At 40.6% G+C, this 27,575-nt stretch overlaps 2 protein-coding genes across 2 annotated transcripts in view; both read right to left on the reverse strand.

Annotated features, from left to right (window-relative positions):
• Positions 1–467: 467 nt before the first annotated feature.
• On the reverse strand, positions 468–21,071 carry SMAGP (small cell adhesion glycoprotein). The gene is made up of 4 exons (XM_067464287.1): positions 20,919–21,071; positions 6,108–6,192; positions 3,340–3,417; positions 468–1,719 (listed from the first exon to the last, which is right to left on the reverse strand). The coding sequence occupies exons 2-4, from the start codon at positions 6,139–6,141 to the stop codon at positions 1,544–1,546; spliced, it is 288 nt and encodes a 95-aa protein (XP_067320388.1). The 5' UTR covers positions 6,142–6,192; positions 20,919–21,071; the 3' UTR covers positions 468–1,543.
• A 487-nt stretch (positions 21,072–21,558) lies between these two features.
• BIN2 (bridging integrator 2) overlaps positions 21,559–27,575 on the reverse strand; it is a 42,773-nt gene continuing 36,756 nt past the window's right edge. Inside the window, exon 13 of the mRNA XM_060762800.2 lies at positions 21,559–25,341. Within this exon, the coding sequence (XP_060618783.2) occupies positions 25,231–25,341 (111 nt within the window). The 3' untranslated portion in view covers positions 21,559–25,230. The remainder of the gene's footprint in view (positions 25,342–27,575) is intronic.

Consider the following 27,575-nt stretch of genomic DNA (forward strand, 5'->3'; position numbering starts at 1 on the left):
AGACGACTGAACGAATGAACAACAACAACAATTTGCTCACCCATAGAAAATCACGATAACCATACCTAAAAAACGAGAGCTGATAGGGTCTATCCAATACAATTTTCTGAATCAGCTCCCCAAATAACCCCAGGAAGAGGCCTAAAAACCAAGACACCAAGATTTCTTTGTTGTTGGATTAGGTGACATGAAGCAAGAATGGAGAAATGCTCCCTTTGAGACCAGGATTATGCCATATTAGTTATGTATTTACACAAGGAAAGAAAAGATCTTCAAAATCTTTGTTTCCTAAGGTGGGAACAAAAATAAGCAAAGAGGTTGCCTTTTACAATTCATACTCTATAGCAGTGGTTCTCAACCTGTGGGTACCCAGATGTTTTGGCCTTCAACTCCCAGAAATCCTAACAGCAAGTAAACATGCTGGAATTTCTGGGAGTTGGAGGCCAAAACACCTGGGGACCCACAGGTTGAGAACCACTGCCCTACAGGCTTTGGGGCATGACAGTATTTGAAGAAGGAGTTTGATGGTGTCGGGAGCTACATGAACTGCAGTTGTTCATCAGAAACTCAAGGATTAGCTGCACACAAATTGTGTCTCTTGCTGTAGTCAAATGCAAGAAGTAGTCAATGAAAAGCGGAGAAACCACTAATAAAAAAAGATGGCACAAGAGGATTTAGACTAAAACAAGAAACCTGTTTATTCCAGTCCTGGGATGACTATAGAATTCAACACATGGAACAGACTGACCAACAGGACAGTTTCAAATGACACTAAATGTGTATTTCAGTTTCACAGGTGTGTGAATATTTAATACTGCTGGATGGAAAACTCCAGGGAAGCCTATGCATAGGCTATGCATTCTGGGAAAAGACAAACTACATTTTTGTTACAGGTGCTGGAAATAGCTTGTCATTCAGCCCGACCGTCCCTCTTGTATTCTCACACCCATGTGACAATTCTACTGCAAGAACAAGGAAGTAAGTATCAGTATTCAGATTAACATGTCTAACCCCAAATAAACAAGCTGGAGGGTAGTTGAGGCTGTAGATCAGGCATGGGGAGCATGTGGCCTTCCATACATGTTGGACTACGTGCCACAACAAGCCTAGGCAGCATAGTCAAGAGTGATGGATGATGGGAATTGTAATCCATGTGACCTTCCATACATATTGAACTATGTGCCACAACAAGCCTAGCCAGCATAGCCAAGGGTGATGGATGATGGGAACTGTTATCCATGTCGTCTTCCATACATGTTGGATTATGTCTCACAATAACCCTAGGCAGCATAGCCAAAGGTGATGGATGATGGGAACTATAATCCAACCATACTGGAAGGCCACATCTCCCCCATCTCTGTCATCTATGATATTTACACATTAATCTAACCTTTGAACATTTCAGGGTCCATCATAATCTATAACCTCTAGTTAAGCTTGAGCTCCTAACTCAGGTTAAGATGTGATATAAAACAACATGAAATAAATAAGCTCTTTACTTAAGATCCTAGTGTCCAAAATTTGCTGGCAGCCTGGCATCCTTTTATATAAAATATTCTTCCTTTTCGCCTTTACAAGACAGGTCTTCCATCTGGACAGAGCCCTCTGGATCTGCTTCAGGGCGCTCATAGGTGTGGTAACTGCCTTTGTTCTTGTACAGGTAGATGACGATCAGCACAACAACCGAACAGAGAGTGATGAAAACCACAGCAATGACAGCTTTTTTTTAAAAAAAAAAGAAGAAAGGGGGGGGGGGGGGAATGAAACTTTAGTCTATACTGATTTGAAAGAGATGTAGCATGCCAGTCATATTTACTCTACTTTGTCTTTACTGGAGCCCCACCCTGCACATCACTTGCATTTCAAGACGACATAACAGTATGTCTTCAGGAGCGTCACTTTAACCCAAATCAGTTGCCATTAAACAGTTTGAGACATGGTTTGAAAGCTATTGGATCCCATTACTGGATGTCAGGAGTGATTAATACTAGAGTCAAGGTGTGAATCTACTGACTGTCCTGGATGGGAGATCATAGCATATAAAGTTATTTTTTAATAATAAAACTAGCAATGATATAAACACAATACTTGGTACTAAGAATGGGGTATTTGTATGTGTCACGCCAGCATTTGTACCAATCCTGCCTCTTAATGATTAATAATAAAGGACATTTCAGAATCATTCTCTCATGTCTATCGAATGGGCCTCAATTAGTAAAATAGTTGACATCAGAGCTTTGTGAAAGCACACCTTTTCAATTTGGCCTGATAGGCTGTTTTGTTTATTATAAAGATTTTTTTTAGCTGCACAGCTTCAAACGGCTTCCCATTATATTTGTAAGGCACCGCGGGCACTGCTTTTTAGTGGAAGGTAGGATAAAAATGTGACTCATAAATACATGCTTTCATAATAACCCTACAAGATGATGCTGAGATTGGTACTGTTGACTGTGCCCTATCACAGTATTAGTGTGCTCTTTAGGCTGTGAAACTAAGGTACCCCCATTGCTGACATTTAGGTGAACTGCACTTGGGGAACATTGTCTAGAACAATCAGGAGCCCCTTTAGCCCGAGGTATTTTTATGGGTATATAAAATATATAAAATAGATATAAAAATATTCGGCAAATATTTTTTGACAATAAATCAGCATTTGCCAAACAGGCTGATTTTTGTTTTTGTTGTCAACAGATTTGTGTAAATGTTTAAATGTGTAAATGTTTAAAACAGCCACTAGGTGGCGATCCAAACCCTATTTTTTACCATTGCCAATTTTTTTTGAGCAAAGGAGACCCCATTTGGGGTCGGACACACCATTTAAGAAGCAGTGCTCTATAATATTTTATTAGGGGAGGGTCAATTTTAATGTTTTATACTGTTTTTATCAATGGCATTGAATTGCCAATACTGTGAACTGCCCTGAGTCCCCTTCGCAAATAAATAATAATAATAAATAATAATAGTGGTTCTCAACCTGTGGGTCCCCAAGTGTTTTGGCCTACAACTCCCAGAAACCCCAGCCAGTTTACCAGCTGTTAGGATTTCTGGGAGTTGAAGGCCAAAACATCTGGGGACCCACAGGTTGAGAACCACTGCGCTAGAATATGCTGGTTTCCTAATTTGGTAACCCTGTTGATGGAAATTGTTGTCTATTAAGGTCAGAAGGACTAGATGTTCTTCTTCTTGGCAGTGAGTTCTATATAGCCCGACCTACAAACTATAATTACAGATGTTAAGATTGAACAAACTGTGCTATTTTCTATGCCATGGATATCTTGTGAGTGCACTGAGGCTGTGTTGGATTGCTTTATCTCTTTAGGTCAGTAAGGATATTGGTACCTCCTATGACAGTTACGTTGACGTCATCTTGTGAAGTCGGCACATTCATCTTCTTCATAAAGGGGCTGGTCGACATTTCTTGTTTATGAAAGAGAAGAGAGAGGGAGTGTCAGGGATATCTGAAGCCAGAGTTGTATACAAACAGAGCGCTGGAAATGAGTCGGGAAAATCCCCCTTCAAATCCAAGCCTAACCACTGAACCACTGTGCCTGGATCCTGAGCCAATCATTTTCCCCTCCACAGGGGGATTACGAAGGTAACACTGGAGTAAGGCACCACTTCAAACGATATGGAGGAAGAGTGGAATTAAACTTGATAGTTTTGAAATTATCCAAGGAATAGACCACAACATTTTGTGCATTGTGGACAATTGCATGCTTCAACCTGAAATAATAATAATAATAATAATAATAATAATAATAATAATAATAATTCAAAATAATAATCCAAAAAGCCAAAATCCCAGGTGACAGCAGGACTGAAGAGAAACAACTGGAAAAGCTAACATGATATGAGGATTTAAAGATCGAACTGCAAAGACTCTGGCACAAACCAGTAAAGGTGGTTCCAGTGGTGATCGGCACACTGGGTGCAGTGCCTAAAGACCTCGGCCTGCACTTAAACACAATTGGCGCTGACAAGATTACCATTTGCCAGCTGCAAAAGGCCACCTTACTGGGATCTGCTCGCATTATCCGCCGATACATCACACAGTCCTAGACACTTGGGAAGTGTCTGATATGTGATCCAATACAACAGCCAGCAGAGTGTCTACTGTGGACTCATCTTGCTGTGTTTCAAATAATAACAATAACAATAACAATAATAATAAACTTTATTTGTACCCCGCCACCATCTCCCCAATGGGGACTCGGGGCGGCTTACATAAGGCCAAGCCCAACAACGCAATACAATAGATAAAATCTAAACACAAACAACATGATAAATTACATAGAACATAAGATGTAGGAACACAGTAAACAAAAATAAAATTACAATAAAATCATTCATAACATAAAATAGAACAGTGAGTGGGCCGCCTGTACAGATCAGCATACTAAGGCTTAAAACACGGGGTGAGACAGCAATGGAGCAAATTATTTGTGGGGGAGAAACTTTCAGAAATGGAGTTGAAAAAGAACCTTTGTATAGAAGAGGAGTGGGTATGCACTAAAGACAGATGTTGAGGAATAACCGTAATATGGGAGAATATGATTAATTTCCAAAAGTGCTGCGGAAGAGCCAGGTTTTGAGGTTCTTCTTAAAACTTTCTAGAGTAGGGGCTCGTCTAATCTCACCGGGCAATGTACTCCATAGTCAGGGAGCCACTGAGGAAAATCAAAATCGTGTTTGGGAGGTCTGCAGCAATTGGAACAACACAAACAAATAAACAGAAAGATCCCCCAAGGAGAGGCCGTCCCCTTCATTAAAACAATTACAGCCAAATAGTCTTGATGAAGAAACTGGCATAGGAAGCCAAATTGTTGGCAGAGTCAAAAGGGCCATTGAAGCTGATGGAAGATTTGCTCAATTAAAGACTACAGCATTTGGCTCGGAGGATCAAGGATGAGAACAGGTCTAACAGTATCGTTCCACAGCGTTCTCAAGGCTTAGGTAATCAGGCCGGCTCAGTGAATATCTCATTATGAACAGGAGATGAGTTGCCAGCAGGAGCAAATGTTCTGCCAGCAGCTCATTTCTAAAGATTTCCAAAACTTGCCAGCATTCAGGCACCATCCCCTTGGGGTCAAACACTTTGCAAGAATATCCAACATTAAGGGATAGATTATGCACTTAAGAATCTTAGGACTAGACTGGAGGTTTTCAATACTCTGGCCAAATGCCTGTCTTCCCCAGACTTGGGTCAGTTCCCTGAAACCTGGACGCCTAACCATCCCATTGACTTCTCTTCCCTTTTTTTACTTAATGAAAAGTCCTTTGGAACAGCTGGATCTGACTGAAGATTAACAAATATTCATTAATGCCCTGTCTACCTTATCAGAAGGCTCCAGGGCCTACAATAACAATAATGTATATGCCAGCAGGGGCCATGGTGGCATAATGGTTTAAACTGCTGAGCTGCTGGGAACTTGCTGATGGGAAGGTCAGCGGTTTGAATCCACGGGACAGGGTGAGCTCTCATTGTTAGCCCCAGCTTCTGTCAACCTAGCAGTTTGAAAACATGCATGAGTAGATCAATAGGTATCACTTCGGTGGAAAGGTAATGGCGCTCCATGCAGTCACGCTGGCCACATGACTTAGGAGGTGTCTATGGACAACAATGGCTCTTCGGCTTAGAAATGGAGATGAGCCCCACTCCGCAGACTCAGATTCAACTAGACTTAATACCTTTTTATACCAGCAATCTAAAGATTTGTCTGGTCAGCCAAAATCCCTGTGTGACATTCTAGTTCTACTCCAAATTGACTTCCCAATGTCTTTTGTTCTTCTTTTGCTTTGGGGTCTTCAATATCAGTTTTTCAGCTCACTGTGTATTAATGTCTACATACTTACACACAGCAGCTATTGTTTCTAAGCATTTTGATGAGGTTTATCTCCAGTAAACAGACCCATCTTTCCTGACAAAACCTACACTTCTTGACAATATTAAGTCACCCCTGAAATGAATATGATGAGGACCTCATCACACTAGAGAATGAATCCACTTTAAATTCGGTTGCTGCCTCCTGTTTGCAATTCTTTCCAGACACCGCAAGGATCAATGGCATGCGTGCTTTTCCCCCTTACAGAAGCTGTTCCGTACTCACCGGTGGGTGGTGGTGGTGTTGGAATAGCTGCCATGGCATCACCTCTTCCTCCGCAACTTCTTGGTCTTGTCAGGCACCTTCAGAACTAGGGGAAATTTTTTAGAAAATCAGATCTTTCTCATTAATACAATTAAAAGAAAGCTATCAGTTCGCTCTGTGCATTTCTGACTTTTGCAAGTTCATGGTTAGCTGGGGTTTTTTTCGTATTGAGTTTATCAAAATCAGATTAATAACAGAGTTTGACATTCTTAAACTATTTCAGATGCAATCCCCATTAAACTCTGGGATTTAATTCTCAGTAAACATTCATTTACTGGGGCTGCGGTAGCACAGCTGGTTAAACTGCTGAGCTGCTGAACTTGCTGACCAGAAGGTCAGTGGTTCGAATCTGTGGGACAGGGTGAGCTTCCGCTGTTAGGGCCAGCTTCTGCCAACCTAGCCATTTGAAAACGTGCAAATGTGAGTAGATCAATAGGTACTGCTTCAGTGGGAAGGTAACAGTGGTTCATGCAGTCATGCTGGCCACATGACCTTGGAGGCATCTACGGACAATTCCGGCTCTTCAGCTTAGAAATGACTATGAACACTAACCTCCAGAGTTGGACATGATTAGACTTAATTGCAAGGGGAAACCTTTACCTTTACCTAAACATTCATTTATGTGATTGCATAGCTGTATATACTGTTTCTCATTCATTTTTTATTTCTGTTCCAAGTGGAATTTTCAAACAATTAAAATAAAAGCACAAAAATACAAAACAACCTGCAGGTAAACGCATAATCAACAGGAAGTTTAAATTCTAAACATTATCAACATGGTTTTCAAACCCCAGTCACGGCTGCCCACATTGTTTATCATGGCTGGTTATGGCAGAATAAAAAAAAAATCTTGATGCCATGATCTCATTAGTTGACAACATTCTGATTGTGATTTATAACTCCTGTCAATTTGGTTCCAGGAAACTGGAAGGAGTGCATTTCCTTATATTTAGACAGACCTCCACATTCTCTGGGGCAGTGTTTCCCAACCTGTGGTCCATGGACCACCAGTGGCCCGCAAAAACTAAAATATGGTCCGTGGACACCATTGCAATGAGAGCGACTGGTCTCGGGAAACCCTCTTATAGTGCTAAGGCTTATTAAATATGGTTTTCTTTGGGCGAGCATATGGCGACTACGGGATGGCGTATGTTCTGTATCAGAAACTAGACCTGATGTGGTCTAGCCAATGCACTTTTCTGAATCAGCGCCCCAAATAACCAAACCGAATCTAAAGATGACCAAAAAATGATTCGTAACCCTTTTGGTACTAATGTTGGAAAGTAGTCCCTGTTGAAGTGGTCCCTGGTCAAAATAAGGTTGGGAACTACTGGGGTTAGAGATACTTCCATGAAAGTGAAAAACCATGAATAATAATGCATGAGTTTTTTAACTGAGGCCCCATCTATCCTGCCATATAAAATCCCAATTATCTGCTTTGAACTGGATTATATGGCAATGTAGACTCATATAATCCAGTTCAAAGCAGATAATGTGGACAATATTCTTTGATAATCTGGGTTATATGTCAGTGTTGAATGGGCCCGGCTAAAGGAAGAACTGAATGTAAAAGTAGGAAGCAGAGATGCAAAGAGATTGGCAACTTAACAGTTCATCACTGAAGAAATTAAGATCCTTAGTAGAGACAGAGAGAGAAAAGGTTATGAAGCACATTTTCAGATAAACATGTCTTTTAAAATCTAAATATTCCCATGGGGTTTGAATATTGGTTACACTGAAATGGGCCGTAGATGCCATATACTTAAGTAAAAGTAAAGGTTTCCCCTTGACATTAAGTCCAGTCGTGTCCGACGAAAAGCCGGCATTGTCCATAGACACCTTCAAGGTCATGTGGCCAGCATGACTGCATGGACCGCTGTTACCTTCCCACTGAAGCAGTACCTATTGATCTACTTACATTTGCATGCTTTCGGCTAGGTTGGCAAAAACTGGGCCTAAAAGTGGGAGCTCACTCCACTCCCCGAATTCAAACCTTTCAGTCAACAAGTTCAGCAGCTCAGCGGTTTAACCTGCTGCGCCACCAGAGGCTCCGTTATATACTTAAATGTTTTAATATAACTCATTTCCATGTGGAAGATCTGTGTTGTCATACCTTTAAAAATAAGGACCTTTTGGACCTGTAGGTATTGTTAGAATGAGTATGGATAAAATATGGCACATTTGCTTTTCTGCTGAACAATCTTTTAAATATTATATTGCTTTTTTGTATTTTATCTGTATTATTTGTTTTACAATTGTATAGTTTTATATTTTATCATTCCTTCTTGTCTGTGTGCATATACATGTATTTTAGAGTACCTTTGGCAAGACCCATTATTTGGTATTGTTTTACTTGTAATGCACATTGATGATGCTTATAAGATAATAACCATGATCATGATCATGATTTAGAGAAACAATTATGTGTACCAAAGCTTTTGATTTTTTGCAGATATTTTAGACAATATTATAAGGAGAAGCTGATTTTGGGGTAGTGTTAACCAGAATTGCAGCAGTGGAACAAACAAGATAAGGTAAAGCATATCAGGTTCAAAGTACAAACAGAACTTGATAGAAGGATTAACATAAAATGATATTTCTGACATGGCGGTAGTATCTATGTCAAAAGGTGGAAACTGTATGTCCCTCCTGATATTATCGCACTGCAACTCCCAGAAGCCATAGTCAACATAACCAATAGTTAGAATGGTGGGAGCTGCAGTTCAATAGCATCTAGAGAGAGGTGCATGGTTTTCAGACCTGATCTGTGGACAATCGGCAAAAAGAATAGGGATGAAGTTATATATAAAATACTAGATTATTGTTTAAAAGAGGAAATTGCACAACAGAGGTGTCAAGAGCCCTTTCTACACTGCCATATAAAAACCAAACCTGCCTGCTTTGAAATGGATTATATAACAGTGTAGACTCATATAATCCAGATCAAAGCAGACAATGTAGATTTATTTTATTTATTTATCATGTCAGGAGCAAACCAAACAGTTGTATTGCATTTCTTAACAAACAAACAAACAAAACACAAAGTTTGCAAGCTTGTGGATTATCTGCTTTGATAACCTGGATTATAAAGTCCCCGGTGGTGCAATGGGTTAAACCCTTGTGCCGGCAGGACCGCTGACCGAAAGGTTGGCAGTTCAAATACAGGGAGTGGGATGAGCACCCTTCTGTCAGCTCCAGCATCTCATGCGGAGACATGACAGAAGCCTCCAACAGGATAGTAAAACATCTGGGCATCCCTTGAGCAACGTCCTTGCAGACGGCCAAATTTCTCACACCAGAAGCGACTTGCAGTTTCTCAAGTCGCTCCTGACATGAAAAAAAATCTGAATTATATGGCACTGCAGAAAGGGCCTAAGGCAATATGAAGGACGTGATCATGAACTGAATTCATGTCAGTCAAAAGATGGAGAAGAAAACTAGGTAAGTAGAAAACTGTTGACTTCAAGAAGAACAATTGAAAATGTTTTGACAGGCAGGGAAAAGACACTACCAACAATTACGATTTAAACGGTGAGTATCATGAGATGCATCTCTGTGTCCTCCAGTCTGATTCTGTGGTCAACGTGGAGTTGACCACAGAATCAGACTGGAGGACACAGAGATTCCTAAAAACGCTTTAGTCACATCCGTGAATAATCAAATCCGCAAGTCAAAGCCTCAAATGTGGAGGAATACGTTAACTTTGAAGACAGAGGAGTTATAGTGGTGGGAGATGAGTGTACGGATTGTAGGGACTGGATTTGCCACATTTTAAAAATATTTCTTTAGTTGACATACTTTAACCGTATATAGACATTTCACAACATATATGTTTAATAGACCAACAGAAATATTTTTTCAATGAATTAACAAAATATTTAAGAGGGAAAAAATAAGTGGTGACTTTCCACTTTCTTACTAGAAGTGTATTTACTTTTTAAAAAATTATTTATTCATTGTTTTATTTAAAACATTTATATTCCGCCCTTCTCACCCCGCAGGGGACTCAGGGCATAAAACCATAAATATACACAAATATTAAAATCGCTTAGATCCATTTTAAATTTTAATTCCCATTATTTCCTATTGATTTATTATCTCTCCAACTTAGTAAAATAAAATTTCATTTTTTTCTTTTTTTGACTGTAAACGATATATTATCTCTATTCTCATTTAGAAATTTAATTAAGGATTCCCAGTCTTTTATGAAACCACTGATTGTTTTAACCCTCCACAACATAGGCCCCTTCTAAAACCCAGACTTTCTTCTTTGAATTGGATTATATGGCAGTGTAGACTCATATAATCCAATACAAAGCTTGCAAATTTTGTGTTTTGTTTGTTTGTTTGTTTTTAATGCAATGCAACTGTTTGGTTCGCTCCAGACACAATAAATAAATAAATAAATCCAATGCAAAACAGATAATGTGGATTATCTGATTTGATAATATGGATTATATGACAGTGTAGAAGGGGACATAGTTAATTTATCAATTTCCAACATCCCATATGCTTTAAGCATCCAGTCTCCCCTTTCCTCATTTTACCACATTTATGCTGCTATTGTCATATCTTTTCATGCTGACATTTTATTTGATTATCCGATATTCCTAATTAAAAAGGTTCTGGGCCAAAAGGTATTTTATATAGTATAAATATTTTCTGCATCATCTCCCATATTTGCTTCCAAAAATCACAAATTTTATCACATGTCGACGTTTTGTGAGCAGCAGGTAGATGAGAGCACTACAGCTTTAAAGAGAAAAGACAGATCAATAGATTGGTAGGTAAGATAAATCGGAGAGCAGGTGGATGTGCTCTCTCTCACACACATGCACAGATATGCATGTGTGTGCGCGCATTTTAACCAAGGGGAATTAGCTATGAAACAGAAGATATTACGATTCCAGAGACAGTGAAAGAAGGGAAGCAAATAGGTTTAAGGTGAGAAGACAATGATGCTGGGGAAAATGGAAGGAAAAAGGAAGGGGGGCCGACCAAGGGCAAGATGGATGGATGGATGGGATCCTTGAAGTGACTAGATTGACCTTGAAGGAGCTGGGGGTGGTGACAGCCGACAGGAAGCTCTGGTGTGGACTGATCCATAAGGTCACGAAGAATCGGAAACGACTGAACGAATGAACAACAACAAACAAGTAAGAGGTTCTCAAAAGTTAAGAACAAACTATAAGCAAGAGTGCAGGGATCATTTTAATTAATGTATACAATTATCCCCAGGCTCTCTATGGCTCCGTCTACACTGCCATATAAAATCCACACTCTCTGCATTGAACTGGATTATATGGCAGTGCAGACTCATATAATCCAATTCAAAGCTGATAATGTCGAGTGCAGAAGGGGCCTAAATTTCAACTCAGGTCCCATCTTCAGAGTGCCTTGTGTACATATATGCAAATACAGCTATTTTAATAAAATAAAATAAAATAAAACACTCCAAAATCAGATCGTAAGCATTTTGTATAAGGGATACTCAACCTGAAAAGAATCCCAAGGAGGGAAAGGAGACCAGGGAAGGAAATAAGAAACATATAGTCTTGAGCCACTGGAAGAATGCTGTTGTTGTTATTTTATTTTTTATCGTGTCAGGAGCGACTTGAGAAATTGCAAATTGCTTCTGGTGTGAGAGAATTGGCCGTCTGCAAGGACGTTGTCAAGGGGATGCCCAGATGATTTGATGTTTTATCATCCTTGTGGGAGGCTTCTCTCATGTTGTTGTTGTTATTATTATTATTATTATTATTATTATTATTATTATTATTATTATTATGGAAGTAGGAAACATATAGTCTCGAGCCACAGGAAGAGTGTTGTTGTTGTTGTTGTTGTTGTTATTATTATTATTATTATGCCTAGTTCCCCCAGTAGATAGGCATCTGTAGCGTCTCAGATTTAGTGCCAGTTCAAGAAAGTGTGCAGCCTGGGAGGAGAAGATCAAAGAGATAAAGAAGAAGCAAAGAATATGGATGGACCCCTCACCCCATTCCTCCTAACCTTGAAACCATCTTCTTCCAGACTGAGCCTCAAATTCAAAGAGAGTTGTGGGGGAAACAGCAACCAAACACACAAAAAAGGTCTAAACTTGCCTGGCCATGTGCTTGCTTAGAGAGGATCTGTAGAGGCATTGCAAGCAGGCCACACCTTCCAAGATGGTGAATGGAGGCTGGATCTGCACTGCCATATAGTCCAGTTTTTGAATCCAGATTATCTGCTTTGAACTGGATTAGACTAGTCTACACGGCCCTATGATCCAGTTCAAAGCAGATCATCTAGATTCAGAAACATAGGCCCCATCTCCACTGCCATGATCATGCAGCTTGAACTGGTTTATATGGCAAATAATCCAGTTCAATCTGCATTATATGGCAATGTATTTATTTATGTATTTATTTAAAACATTTATATTCCGCCCTTCTCACCCTGGAGGGGACTCAGGGCGGAGCACAGCATATACACCGCAAACATTCAATGCCGGGACATAGATTCACATACAATACAATACATAAACATTTAAAAAACCTTTATCAAAATATTAAAATACACCATTTAAAACCGTCCTAGTCATCTGCGTCAAATCATTGGCCTGGTTATCTTTTTTGCCGCTTTATTGCCCTGTCCCAAAAGCTTGGTCCCACAGCCAAGTTTTTACCATCCTTCTAAAGGACAGGAGGGAGGGGGCTGACCTGATCTCAAGAGGAAGGAAGTTCCATAGCCGGGGAGCAATCACCGAGAAGGCCCTGTCTCTCGTTCCCACCAATCAGTGTAGATGGGACCTGATTTATATGGCAGTGTAGATAGGGTTGGAGTAGCCAAGCAACTCTTTGAATATGAAGGGCAGCTTGTTGAGTACATTTAAGGCTTGATCAACATTTGCCAAGGGCACCCAAATGAGCTTCAAGGTGAGAAGTTCATTGCAGGACCCCCAGGCGACAATCCATGACAGAAAAACATCCAGAGTACTTCATTAGAATATATAGTAACATGCTGTTGTTTGCTTTCAAGTTGCTGGGTTTTCTTTGCAAGGTTTGTTCAAAAGGGATTTGCCATACCCTTTCTTTGAGGCTGAGAGAGTGGGACTAGTTTAAGGGCCCTTCCACACAGCCATATAATGCAAAATATCAAGGCAGATAATCCACAAGGCAGCTCCCAGTTAATCCAGGGAGTTTTGAAAGGGTTGAACAGAAGCTCTCAGAAGCTTTAGGTGCTCTTACTGTCTGTTACAGCGAAAACCAGCTGATTCCTAATCCATCTAAAACACAGACGTGTGCTTTCCATCTTAAGAACAGACAGGCATCTCAATCTCTGAGCATTGCCTGGGAAGGAATCCCACTGGAGCATTGCAGCATACCAACATACCCGGCAGTCACTCTGTAGTGTGCTCTGACTTATAAGAAGCACTGCTTGAATATCAAGCAAAAAGTGGGTGCTAGAAATAATATACAGCAATACGAAAGCTGACTGGCACAACCTGGGGATCATAATCAGACATCTGCCCATGTGCTCAGCTACTCTGCTGCTGAATACACATGCCCAGTGTGGAATACATCTCACCACGTTAAACCAGTGGATGCGGCTCTTAATGAGACATGCTGTATCATCACAGGTACACCTTACGCCACTGGAGAAATTATACTGTTTAGCACCACCTGACATCTATGATGTACTCAATCTTATTTATTTATTTATTTATTTACAGTATTTGTATTCTACCCTTCTCACCCCGCAGGGGACTCAGGGCGGATTACAATGTACCTATACATAGCAAACATTCAATGCCACACACACACAACATATATAGACTGACACTCAGAGGCTATTTAGCATTCCAGCTTCTGGCCACTAGGGGAGCTGTTGCTTCCTCATTCTTTGCATACTTCCTGGTGATTTTTTTTATGGCCTCGTAAATCAGTTAAATTAGCCTCCCTACAAAATGGTACCTAATTTTCCTACTTGACAGATGCAACTGTCTTTCGGGTTGCAAAGGTTGACAACAAGCTATACAATTTTGGATGTGTTTTGCATCTCCCTTCCATCCCGTTCTCCCCTATATCCACCTCAAAGATGAATTCTGAAGAACTCAAAACCTTGTATACTGCTTTGGTTGGTTCTAATTAAGGTTCCAGCCATCTGCAGCTCTACTGTTGTTTTTTATGTACCTCAAGGGCATAGTCCCTGTGGTGTTGTTGTTGTTACAGATTGAGTCTCCCTCATCTAAGATGCTTGGGACCAAAAACGCTTTGATGATTTTTTTCAGATTTCAAAATACCTGTATTTGCACATATGTACACAATAGGATGCCTTGGAGATGAGACAAGCAGACAAGATTTCTTTCTCCCACCCTGAGCATTATTCCACATATATATAATCCTCACTTGCTTCGTTTCCAACAGACCTTTCAAACTTGTAGGATGCCTGCCATAGATGGGGCAAAACATCAGGAGGGAATGCTTCTGGGACATGGACATATAGCTTGGAAAATTAATGTATGTTTGTATATACCTTATACACATTTCCTGTGGATAATTGGAGACAATATGTTAATAACTTTGTGCATGATTCAACTCTCAGAAAGCAAATGTGTCACTATCTCAGCTATTCATGTGCACGATTTTGGAATATTTCGGATTTTGGATAAGGGGTGTATTATTGTTGTTATTGTTGCCCCACAATTGCAAGGGGACAGAAAGAGTGGGAAACCCACACCTGATACAGAAGTCCAGTCCTCACAGTGTGAATTATTTTGCCTCCATAGAGAGGACAGGGAGCCCAGGGAGCTTTCCAATCCTTTGCAAAAGGCCAACATCTTCTGTCCACAAGGACATCCAGAAAAGAGTTTAAGGGTTATAAGGCACTGCTTCATACGTCCTCACAGTTGACCCACTTTTAATAGCAACCTAAGATCCCTTGTACACTCCCCCTATATCCCAGGATCTGGTTCTAGGTTATCTTCATATTCCAGATTATATGGCAGTATAGACTGATATAATTCAGTTCAAAGCAGATATTTTGAGATCAGATCCTGGGATATAGGACAGTATGGAAGGGGCCTAAGGTCCCTTCTACACTGCCATATAATCCACATTGTCTGCTTTGGATTATTTGAGTCTACACTGCCATATAATCCAGTTCACAGCAAATAATCTGTTTTTATATGGCAGTGTAGAAGGGGCCTAAGAGGTGTTAACTAAGCTTATTTCTCTGAAGATTTACCTTCTCTCCCTCCTAGCCAGTTGGCTGGGAAAGGAAAGGGAAAAGGAGAAGGAGAATTAAGAGGCAGGAGTGGGGTGCACACCATTATCGTTAAACTGATCCCACAGCCTCCACCTGTTCGGTTCTCCTCCTGAGGTTGCTTCTCTGCTGTAATGCTAAGTGTGCCCAGGGGCAGCTCAACCCATTACGCAAAGTAAGCATTTGCAGTATAGTTGATTTTGCCCAGGGGTGCTCTTGACATATGCGAGTTGTAGTTACTGGGATGTATAGTTCACCTACAATCAAAGAGCATTCTGAACTCCACCAATGATGGAATTGAACCAAATATGGCACACAGAACTCCCACGACAAACAGAAAATATATATCAGTGATTGGTTGGGGGGAGGCGCCAAAATACTGTTTGCTTACCATTGAAAATTACCTAGGGCTGCCTCTGAGTGTGCCCCCTCTCTCTAATAAGGCAGGGGTCCCCAAACTCAGTCCCGTGGGCTAGATGTGGCCCTCTAAGGCCATTACCCCGCCCCCTACACTAAATTTTAGACTTTGGATCACCTTAAGTCTGAAACAACTTGAAGGCATACAACAACAACAATCCTAATCAGCCAAAAATCAGGTCCACACTTCCCATTGAAATACTCATAAGTTTATGTTGGTTAAAATTATTCATGTTGTATTGTTCTTTAATTTTTTTAATGCACTACAAATAAAATATGTGCAAAGTAATTTTCAAACTTTAGTCCAGTCCCCACATTATTCTGAGGGACCATGACCCAGCCCTCTGTTTAAAATGAGTGATGACCCCTGCTCTAAGACTTAGGGCTCTTCCACACACAGCGATATAACCCAGAATATCAAGGCAGATAATCCACACTATCTGCTTTGGACTAGATAACCTGAGTCCACATTGCCATATAATCCAATTCAATGTGGATTTTATACAGCTGTGCGGAAGAGCCCTTATACTCAGAGCCTCCGTGGGACGCATACGGTTCCCAGGCTGCATGTTGTGCAGGCCTGCTATAGAAGCATGTGTGAAGAACTTCTGGATTTTCATCTTAACGCTTCAATCGAACTTTGAAGTAAATTATTATCTGAGAATTGGTCCTGCTTTTTATGAGAATTATGAAAAAAAGCTTCCTGTTTTTAATATGGCACTAAGTTTGCCAATAGAATGTCACTATTTTGAAACAGGCACACACTTACTGGGCCATATTTCTAATTGGTTCTATCTTTAAAACATGGAAAAAAATTATTAAATTGCAAAAAATTGTTTTGCTGGACATCCTGCAGCAAATTTTCCTATACTTTTTCAATGAATATTTCATAGAGCCTTGAGCAATACAACATAGTTTGTGCCAGCCACAAAAACTAAGTTTCTGGAGTAGGACAACTACTTTAAACATAAGTACCGCACAATTAAACAAGAAATACCACATACTACTTTAAACATAAGTACAGCACAATTAAACCAAAAATACCATTTTCAAATTTTGTAACATAGGGTTATTTATGGCTGACCATACCACAATTCACGTATCAAGTGTGGTGGGCTTTTTAAAAACTTGGGATGGGAACACACCTATGTGACTTCAAGTTGTCTGTTGATTTATGGCGACCCCATGAATTCTATAGCGATTTTAAAGGAAAGAATATTCAGAGGTGGCTTTTAAAGTTCCTGTCTCTAAAATATAGCCTATTGCACCTGATCATCTCCCTTTCCAAGTTCAGAGAGGATCAGATGCCTTGCATCAGTTTATTAATCTGTCATAATGGAATCCATTCCCCTAATTATTAAAATACAGAGCATGAAAGAGCAAGATCTGGACTGATAAAAGAGAATTTAATATTAAGGAGAAGAGAGAAATAGTGAGGTCGGAATAAAGGAAACAAAGAGTTTCTGAAATACATATACTTTACAGTGGGAAAACCACAACAACATGCCAAATTTAAATGTGCCAAAGGTACGCCGCACCAATTTAGACTTTGAGGAAATATTCATGTCCCTTTCATTCTGCTTCTGAAGTCACTTTGCATTGGCAGTTTAACATATTGGAAATAGCAACCTTCTCAAGCCTCCATAAGTTATTTGGTTGTATATCATTCAGATTTCTTACTGTATTGTATATGTGTGTGTTGATGTGCAATTTGACCTTAACTCTTTGTTATGGGAGGGGCTGCAGACCATGTGATTAGAACTGGGCATGTCCAGGACTCAGACTCCATTTTAGAAGCAGTGTGTTCAGTTTAGACTTCAATGCAGGAATAGTATGCTTAGAAATTAGACAGAAACTCTATTAGACTCTCAGAACAGAGATACGCTTTGGATTATGGACTATTGATTCTAAGAAAGATGCCCTGCGTTTCCTACACAGAGAAACTACTTAAAATACTATTATAACTGGATTCATAAGCAAAGTGCCTGTATGCTGTATACATGAAGTTTGTGAGTAAACCAGATTTGTTACTCTTAAAGAAAACTATTTTGTCTCTTGAGAGCATGATTTAAAGGCAAATATATTTTAAGGGAGAGTAGGTGTGTTTGGGCAACTAAAAGGAACCTTTCTGAAGCTGCTGAATATATATTTTGTGCACTGGCATATCTTTGTCCTTAACAGTTCAAAGAAACGGCTAGTTTAACAGCTGAGAAACCTATTTGCCTTGCATTAATACTGGTGGATGCCATTTTCCCGAATGGGTTATGACTTTAACGGGTCATGCTTTTTACCAAGAGGTTATGGCATCATTTTTCAAAAGGTTGTGATTTCTAACCAGGTCTTCCCTTTCCTGTGACCAGTGGTTTTCCAAAAGGTTGTCAATCCCATTTCCCAAATGGTTATGGAGATTCACATTTTACAAAATAACATAAAGGAAAGTTTCCTTTTTAAAGAGATATTGAACTCCTATTGCCCCTGTAGCATGTGTTAACTATAAAATCACCCATTAGCAGTAGGATAAAATACAGTGCAAAGTTGCACTAAATTGTCTCCTTTTTCCAACATTTACAAATTTCCTTTTTTCTTTTTCACATTCATCCTCACTTGGGGGACGCCTGGCTCGAGAGCAGTATGTGTGAAAAAGATCTTGAAGTCCTCGTGGACAGCAAGTTAAACATGAGCCAACAATGTCATGTGGCGGCAAAAAAAGCCAATGGGATTTTGGCCTGCATCAATAGGAGCATAGTGTCTAGATCTAGGGAAGTCATGCTACCCATTCTCTATTCTGCCTTGGTCAGACCACACCTGGAATATTGTGTCCAATTCTGGCCACCACAAATTGAAGAGAGATATTGACAAACTGGAATGTGTCCAGAGGAGGGCGAATAAAATGATCAAGGGTCTGGAGAACAAGCCCTATGAAGAGCGGCTTAAAGAGCCTGAAGAAGAGAAGGCTGAGAGGACATATGATAGCCATGTATAAATATGTGAGAGGAAGTCACAGGGAGAAGGGAGCAAGCTTGTTTACTGCTTTCCTGGAGACTAGGACGCGGAACAATGGCTTCAAACTACAAGAAAGGAGATTCCATCTGAACATGAGGAAAAACTTCCTGTGAGAGCCATTCAGCAGTGGAACTCTCTGCCCCGGAGTGTGGTGGAGGCTCCTTCTTTGGAAGCTTTTAAACAGAGGCTGGATGGCCATCTGCCAGGGGTGATTTGAATGCAATATTCCTGCTTCTTGGCAGGGGGTTGGACTGGGCGGCCCATGAGGTCTCTTCCAACTCTATGATTCTATGATTCTGCTTTTGGCCCAAATGTCCTTCAAAGCCACTTTCATCACAATTGTTAATGTGTGCGTAGTCATGCACAGCATAGGATACATATTGAAAGAAAGATTAATCTTGTAGAAATGAAGGAAGGAATTAAGCAACTTGTAATTACTTCCTAACGTTAAAAGTGAACAGAGAACAGGCTCAAAGTGGAAATCAACATTAAAGTTCACAGGTATTAATGAACATTGGAACAGCACTACAGTATCCATCATTTATTTATACACAGCAGGTTATATTTGCTCGCCTGAGTATGACTGAAGTCCTCCACATTTAGGGCAATGATTTATACTGTTTTTCACACTGTTCGGAAACACAGCTGATCCAAGTTTTTTGGGAGATAAAGGAATATGGCTAGACAACACAGAGTATATTTTAATGTAGGGTTGAAATAAAAAATTATTTATCTAGTTTGGTTTTGTAAAATTATGTAAGATCTGTGTGCGATAAGAAGAAACAAGCAGACAATGCAATAGTCAAGAAAAGCAAGCAACACTAAAACTACAAAAGTGCTTTTCTGCGTGACACGCCAAGTTCAATGCTCAACAAAAAGGTGTACAACTCTTCCAGCAACATTTGTCTGTTTTGCTTTTCATCAGCTTTTTAAACACAATTGCTAGGCAATGTGCACATTTTACAACTGAATATAATGGTTGAACTACTAATTACACATGAATGAATGTAATGATTGCTGCATGTGGGAGACATCTGCCTTGGGAGGTGATTTCAATTCAAAATGTAGCAGGGAAGAGTCGTTTAACTCTTTCCCCACCTAAATCTTTCCTTGTATTGTCGAAGGCTCTCATGGCCAGAATCACTGGGTTGTTGTAGGTTTTTTCGGGCCATATGGCCATGTTCTAGAGGCATTCTCTCCTGATGTTTCGCCTGCATCTATGGCAAGCATCCTCAGAGGACCATTGATGCAGGCGAAACTTCAGGAGATAATGCCTCTAGAACATGGCCATATAGCCCAAAAAAACTTACAACAACCCAGTTAATCTTTCCTGCTTAGTCTGTTCCCCTCCCCAGATGGCTTTTCCAAGAAAGCAAGAAAAAATTAATGGGTGAGGAATGATTTTACACATTCCTGTTGTATATATTTACATGTAGACATTTGCATGATCAATTCAGTGGTATGAAGGGAGAGCCTGCAATTCCAACAGTGCTAGAGACAATAATCTCGGTCAAGATCGGTGTGTGTCTGCGTGGGGGTGTTGAAAGTATCAAGGCTTTGTCCAATTGTTTAGCAATCACAATCACTTGGGATAGGAGAATCTTTGATTGGTTCCACCCTACAGTGAGCCTTACCAAACAACAACAAAGATTGCTATTCTTTTACCATTACTATTAATTGAGTGAATGTAGCTTTCATTTGTAAGTGTATGATCTGGAGAAAGTGTGCCAAAGAAGCCGTTGTTGGTTGTTGTCGTTGGTTCACATTCACATACATCCTCCTTTCTCCCCAGTCCAAGCAAAAACAATTATCTTGTAATTTGGCTCTTTGTTTTTTGCATATAGATTCTTAACAAAAAGTACACATAAACACTACCCTCTCCACCCCGAAAACATCCTCCTCCCAATTTAAGTGTCTGATGGGAGGTATCGCTCACAACATCCCCATTGACACAAATGGAGTACAAGTATTACTTGTGAATGAATGATTTGTCGGCAATGTCCACAACTTGCACACTTTGTCCCAGCTATAGGAATGACACAAATTACAAATAGACCTCATTACGCCAAACATTAGAAAGTGGTTCCTTCCCCACCTGCGCCTTACCTGATTAAAGTGACATTGGAGCCAAAAATACATCTATCTTGCGCCTGTCTTGTTGCCCGTGTATCTCTTTCAGCTTCAGTTTCTTCCTCTAGTGCCTGGCTTTCTGGTGACTAGGCTAAGGCGTTCCCCTTCCCGAATCCTGCCTCACCTTTCCAGTTTCACTACCTTGACAATAAAGGCCAGCGTCATCTGAACACTTACACCTCATTAACTCTTTGTAATGCTGCCAGCCAGAGGCAGGCAAGCAGGCATATAAAGCAAGGCCCACAATACTTCTGGTTGTGCTCAGGGATTAGTAATAAAGGGCAATTAAGTTCAGAAGGGCTTACTTTATATTTTAAAAAAGGATAGTTTACCAAAGTTAGGGAGGAGGTGTTAAAGTCAGCATGTGCTGATTATGTGGTCTAGCATCTACAAGTTTTTATTTATTTATGTCATATATATGTGTGTGTGTGTGTGTGTATGTATATATGTATATATTGCTTTTCTCAACCCCAAGGGGGACTCAAAGCATTTCACGACAAAACAAAATGGCAAAATTAAATGCCTCACAGAGTATAAAACACAACACATAACCAAAACAGCATATAATAATATATTAAAATCAGAGAATTATAAAACATCAAGCATAAACAACATAACATAAAACATTGAACATTGTATCGATCCCAAGTCATCTTGGCTGTTTCATCTCACTCTCCAAATGCTTGCTTTAAAAGCCACGCTTTGAGCAATTTCTTGAAGGCCAAGGGGGAGGGGGAATTCCACAGCCGAGGAGCCACCACTGAGAAGGCCCTGTCTCTTGTCCCCACCAGATGCACCTGCGAAGGTGGTAGGACCAAGAGCAGGACCTCCTCAGCTGATCTTAATGCTCTGACTGGCTCAGAGGAAGATCCGTTCGGATAGGTAAACCGGACCAGAACAAGTCACAAGATGACTTTATTTGCTACAAACAAATCCCCCTCTATGAAGAGTATTTAACATGAAATTTGTACATAGAGAACTGTGCGTAAAATCCTTTGCTGCTGTATTTTGCTGATCAAAACTGCAAAGTTGCACACCAGGAAATGAGGGCCAGTTGCTGCTTTTCACATAATTACACACACTAGTGAAATTTACATGAAACCACATACCAGAGATACACGTTAATTCCTACATAGATTTCCCCCTTATGTACAGGCATAGTTCTGTTAACAAATCCTCTGACAAAGAAACTCCTTTTTACAGCTACCTACCCACTTTCTTTCTCATCTTTTGCATTGTTGGAAGTGTTTTATCAGCATCAGTATTGACAGGATGGTGAAGGAGGGCTGGGAAAACACAGACTTGTAGCATCAGTTCATTGCATTGTGCAGCAAACAATACAGTAAAGTTTAATTGGGGAAGAATGGGCTTCGATTCTAGCCAAGCCTACTGTAGCTCTATGTGCTTATGTACAGCAGGCAAGGTAAAAAGCAGTGGCTCTCATAATCTCTTTCTAATCATGTGTGAATAATGAAGTGGAGAGAAAAGGAATAAATCGATATGCCTGCCTTACCAGTCACACCCAACATGTTGAACAAGAATAAAACAATGTTTGGCCGTCAAAATGGAAATCATTAGGAAATTAAAGACTGGTGAGACAATAAGTCATTCCTGGATGCATTTTGGAAGAACATTTCTAGTGGTCTCTGTCAGCTTCATAATGTTTTATTTACTTATCCTAGGTTCACTTGACCTTTCACATACATATATTGTTAGTTTTAAATAAAAGCGATGCTGGAACATGTTGAACGGCTCTTCTTTTGTGGTGTAGGAAACCATCCCCAGTCTTTCCATGTTATTTCTGCCTTTGTTTTGTTTTGGTTTTTTTTGGTCATGTCAGGAGCAACTTGAGAAACTGCAAGTCGCTTCTGGTGTAGGGGAATTGACATTGCCCAGGGGACGCCCAGATGTTTTTTGATGTTTTACCATCCTTATGGGAGGCTTCTCTCATGTCCCCGCAAAGGCAGCTGGAGCTGATAGAGGGAGCTCATCCGTGCTCTCCCCCGGTTCGAACCTCCAACCTTTCAGTCTTTAGTCCTGCTGACACAAGGGTTTAACTGGTACTGAGGTTTCTGTTAAAGAAATAATGCCCAGGGACACATGTACTTGGCTAACTGAAGTATATGTGTTCACGCTTTATAACACAAAGTGCCTCTGTTCGCTGTAAGAAAATACAAAGCAGAAACCTTTGTTTTCCAAAATGGTTGGAAAAAATCACGTGTGAGCCCAAACTTTCCACAATGTATTTATTTTAGACGTTAAGCCTATAGATAAGGTGATAAGAAGGACTTATATAAACAATTCCAATTCCCTTATATTATCTTTCACTTTGTGTACAAAGTTAGAAATGTAAGAACATCAAAAGAGTCCTGATGGATCAAACCAAGGACCTATTAAATTCAGCACCTGTTTCATACAGTGGCCACCAAAAAACACACCAGCAACTGCATCTTGGCTGTGCCCCCATCTTTACTGACATAGAATCTGGTTTCTGAATCCAGATTATCTGCTTTGAATTGGATTATATGGCAGTGTGGACACAGCCTTAGACTGATGTATACAGCAAGAGGACATACATATATTAATTGCTGGTGACAGTGATATTGGAGACAACCTATCACCGTTCTGATAAGTAGCCATTGATGGCTCTAACCTCCTATTATTTACTATTAACCAGACAGCCAGTGGCAGGAGGCGGTGGCGTTCTGCTTTGCCTTGAGGTGTGGGGAATCCTGTGCCCCACACCTCGCATTGTCTGGATCAATGGGAGAGCAATCACATGGGGGAGAGTTAGCACACGTAGAGCGTGCGGCTTCCCCCCTAGATTTAATGGCAACACGGGAAGCCTCTGTGTTGCTGCGGTGGCCAGTTCCACCCTCCTTCACCCATGACTTTACTTACTTAGGCCCGAGGATGATAGTCCTCAAGATGTGGTGTCTTGGTGGTGGGTCCATAGGTGGCTGTGGAGCCCTATTCTTGATCTGCGTGTTCTCCCGCAATGAGGACATCGGTTTCCAGGTGGAAGGCGGTTCCAGTCAGGGTTGGCTTGATGCGCTTTCGTCTTGGCACATTCCTCCCTTTCGCCCTCCATTCGTGCCCCTTCGAATTCTGCAGCACTGCTGGACACAGCTGACCTCCAGTTAGAGCACTCAAGGGCCAGGGTTTCCCAGTTCTCAGTCGCTATGCCACAGTTTTTGAGGTTGGCTTTAAGCCCATTTTAAAATCTCTTTTCCTGTCCACCAGCATTCTGTTTCCCATTCTTGAGTTCAGAGTAGAGTAACTGCTTTGGGAGATGGTGATCAGGCATTCGGACATTTTCAGTCCAGCGGAGTTGATGGCGGAGGACCATCGCTTCAGTGCTCGTAGTCTTTGCTTCTTCCAGCATGCTGACATTTGTCCGCCTGTCTTCCCAAGAGATTTCCAGGATTTTTCAGAGGCAGTGCTGATGGAATCATTTCAAGGAGTTTAGTGTGATGTCCACATTTTGAGGGAACCAGCACAATTTTGTCTGATGGGAGCCGACTAGCTCCATGGGTGACTGGGGCTAGATCAGCATATGCCGCTGATTTTAGCCTCGTACGAATAGGTTGAATATCACTACAGATGTGGAGTGCTGGTGCTCTTCAAGTGTACTGTTATAACTTTTATAATATACACAATTTGTTGGTTGAGTTGTGGGAATGACCACTAAAATGTATAAGGTTCTAATTAAGAAAATAAAATCTGTTGACAATGATGTTTGTAATGAACCACATGGGGCGGCTATAGAGGAAACTACACAAGAATCAACTGTAATACATAAAAAGTGTAAAAGAAAGATTTTCAAAAATCTTATAAGGAGATGGTTTAACCTCTGTCTTGCTCGTAAAATAGAATCATCATATCATGAAAGGGTGCACGTCAAAGAAGCGTGTCATCAACATGAAAAGTTTGGAAAGCTCTGCTTTATGTCAAGGACAGCGTACTGTCAAGCAAACTAGAAACCTTGCTCTATAGATGGCAATGCAGGGATATCAAAGTAAATTGGAACTAGAGACATGCTGAATTTGGCTAAAGGCCTGATAGTTGTTGACTTCTAGTATAAGGAACATCCAAAACATTTAAAGGCACATACACCAGAAATGCTGCAATGTACATAGTATCATGTGTATTTACAAGAGCGTATATGAGTGAGGAAGAAGAGTGTTAAAAGGAACTTTGGAAAACCAGCATTTGGAACATAATATTATTGAGCTGTTGAGAAGTATCTATTGAACTCTTCCTTCTGCATCTGCATCAACTTCTGAGATTATGCCGAGGAAAGAGATTTGATTGTGCCGGGCGAGAAAATGCCTTTTTGCAACATATTCTGGTTTGACATCCAGTCACTCTCCTTTATTCCCATCAGGAATCCCTTTTCCTAGAAAATAAAAACAAACACACACACATATCAAAGTTTTTTCATGAATTTGTTTTCAGAAGGGTCTTCCCTTCATATGCATCTCATTTCAAAACCAGAGAGGTGACACATGGAAGGGGTGGATCTGCAGAGGTGTTAGTTAGACCTCAGTGTAATATCTGCAAATTGTACAGCAAATGACACACTGGCTTCCAGATCTCCCACGTCTAATTACCTCCACCAACACCCTGACGATGACAGAAGTGGCACACAACAAGCTCAAATTTGCATTTAAAAAACTCAACTCAAAACTTCAACGTTTGGTTTTTAAATCTAGTTTTTCGAACACTGAATTCTGAGAGCAGCAAGGGCTTCTTTTTGGATCAAATTCCAGTTCATTGTGTAAACCTGAAATTCCAGAATTTGGATATCCTACCACTTCACCACACATTTTGTGGAGCCCCTGATGGCACAATGGGTTAAACCCTTGTGCCAGTAGGACTGCTGACTGAAAGGTCGGCGGTTTGAATCTGGAGAACAGGGTGAGCTCCCATTTGTCAGTTCCAGCTTCTCATGCAGGACATGAGAGAAGCCTCCTACAGGATGGTAATACATCCAGGCATCCCCTGGGCAACATCTCTGCAGACGGCCAGTTCTCTCACACCAGAAGCAACGCAGTTTCTCAAAATCCCACATTATTTGAGTGTGGATACAGATAACCCAGTTCAAAGCAGGTCTTGTGGGATTCTTTGCCTTGATATTCTGGGATTTAGAACTGTGTGGAAGGGCCCTAATATACTCCCATGTTGAATTTCTCTCTCTCTCTATCAAATGCCTAGCTAGCTTCCGTGTTTAAAAATAACTTGGGAAAATATGATGTGATAGTGCGAGTCAATATTCCAGATAACTTAAACATTTCTGGGAGCCTAGGATTATTAGAAAAAGAGGGTTTTGCAATTTACTGGGCACGCCTGTTTGCATGGTAGCACTGACAAAGCAAAAGTAGTCTCATTTCTGGTAGCTTGCCTTAAGGTCACTAAGGCCCCTTCTACACTGCCATGTAATCCAGATAATCAAACAGATAATCCATATTATCTGCTTTGAACTTGATTATATGAGTCTACACTGCCATATAAACTAGTTCAAAGCAGATAATCTAGATTTTATATGGCAATGCAGATGGGGCCATAATGAGCTTGTGGCAAAAGCAAACACTGGGCATGGAATTTTCTAGTGAGCAGTGCAGTGTCTTCAACTGTTGTCAAGATAGTACTTAAGTAAAAGGTTAGTATCATGTAAGATCAGATTGACAGCTGCAGGTAATGAAGTAGGCTTTCCCAGACGGATATGTTTGGATTTTAAAGTTACAATTCCCATCAGCTCCAGCCAGTATAGGCAGTGACCAGTGATAATGAGTGGTGCAGTTCAATAGTTAGAGGGGGCTATAGTAAAAGACCGAATGCAGTTGAAGAAGCATTCAGACAAACACTGGAGAAGGCTGAATATTGGAGAGAAAGAAGACTTAATTCCCCCTTTGGATCCCACATAGAAGTCTAGTAAGCTGACCAAGGTGGGAAGCTCCTTCCTCAATGGTCAGCACAGGAACTGTGTCCTCCTGATCATGTTTAATTGCTCTGTTTCCATGATATCTCCTGTGCCATTTATGTTCCTATCCACCTTATTGATCTATTTACCTTTTAATCAATTCGTATATTGGCCTCCTTCCTCCCCTCAAAAATTTGGTTGCTGTTGCTCGATGCTTGTTTATTATTGTTATGCTGTTTTGTGTCATTTTAATTTGTATCTTAATTTGTATGTTGCCTGGGTGTGGCCCCATGTAAGCCACCCCGAGTCCCCTTGGGGAGATGGAAGCAGGGCAGAAAAATAAAGTTATTCTTCCTTTTTCTTCTTCCTCCCTTATGCCAGCCTAAAGCAGGTAAGTTTGGTGTGAGTTAGAGAACTGTAGACCAGAAGCGGAGAGTTAATGTTTGACAGAAGAAAGCAGGTACATTAAACATACAAACAAAGCCCTCACACAATGGGGAAACACCCCAACCATGCCACGGACACAGGACACAGTAAGGATAGATCATGGTTACAATAAGAAAAGGACTATGTTTGCCATTGTACGTATATATCTCATCCATTCCTGGAGCACCCTTTTAATTAATGGGTAAGACCTGTCAGTGCCTCGCAAATATCCTGCTTTTCCACAATGGATTTACATGCAAAATGTTCCTTCCACTGAGGTTCTG

The sequence above is a fragment of the Anolis sagrei genome, chromosome 2 (genome assembly GCF_037176765.1).
Source record: "Anolis sagrei isolate rAnoSag1 chromosome 2, rAnoSag1.mat, whole genome shotgun sequence".
In the NCBI taxonomy this organism is placed as follows: Eukaryota; Metazoa; Chordata; class Lepidosauria; order Squamata; family Dactyloidae; genus Anolis; species Anolis sagrei.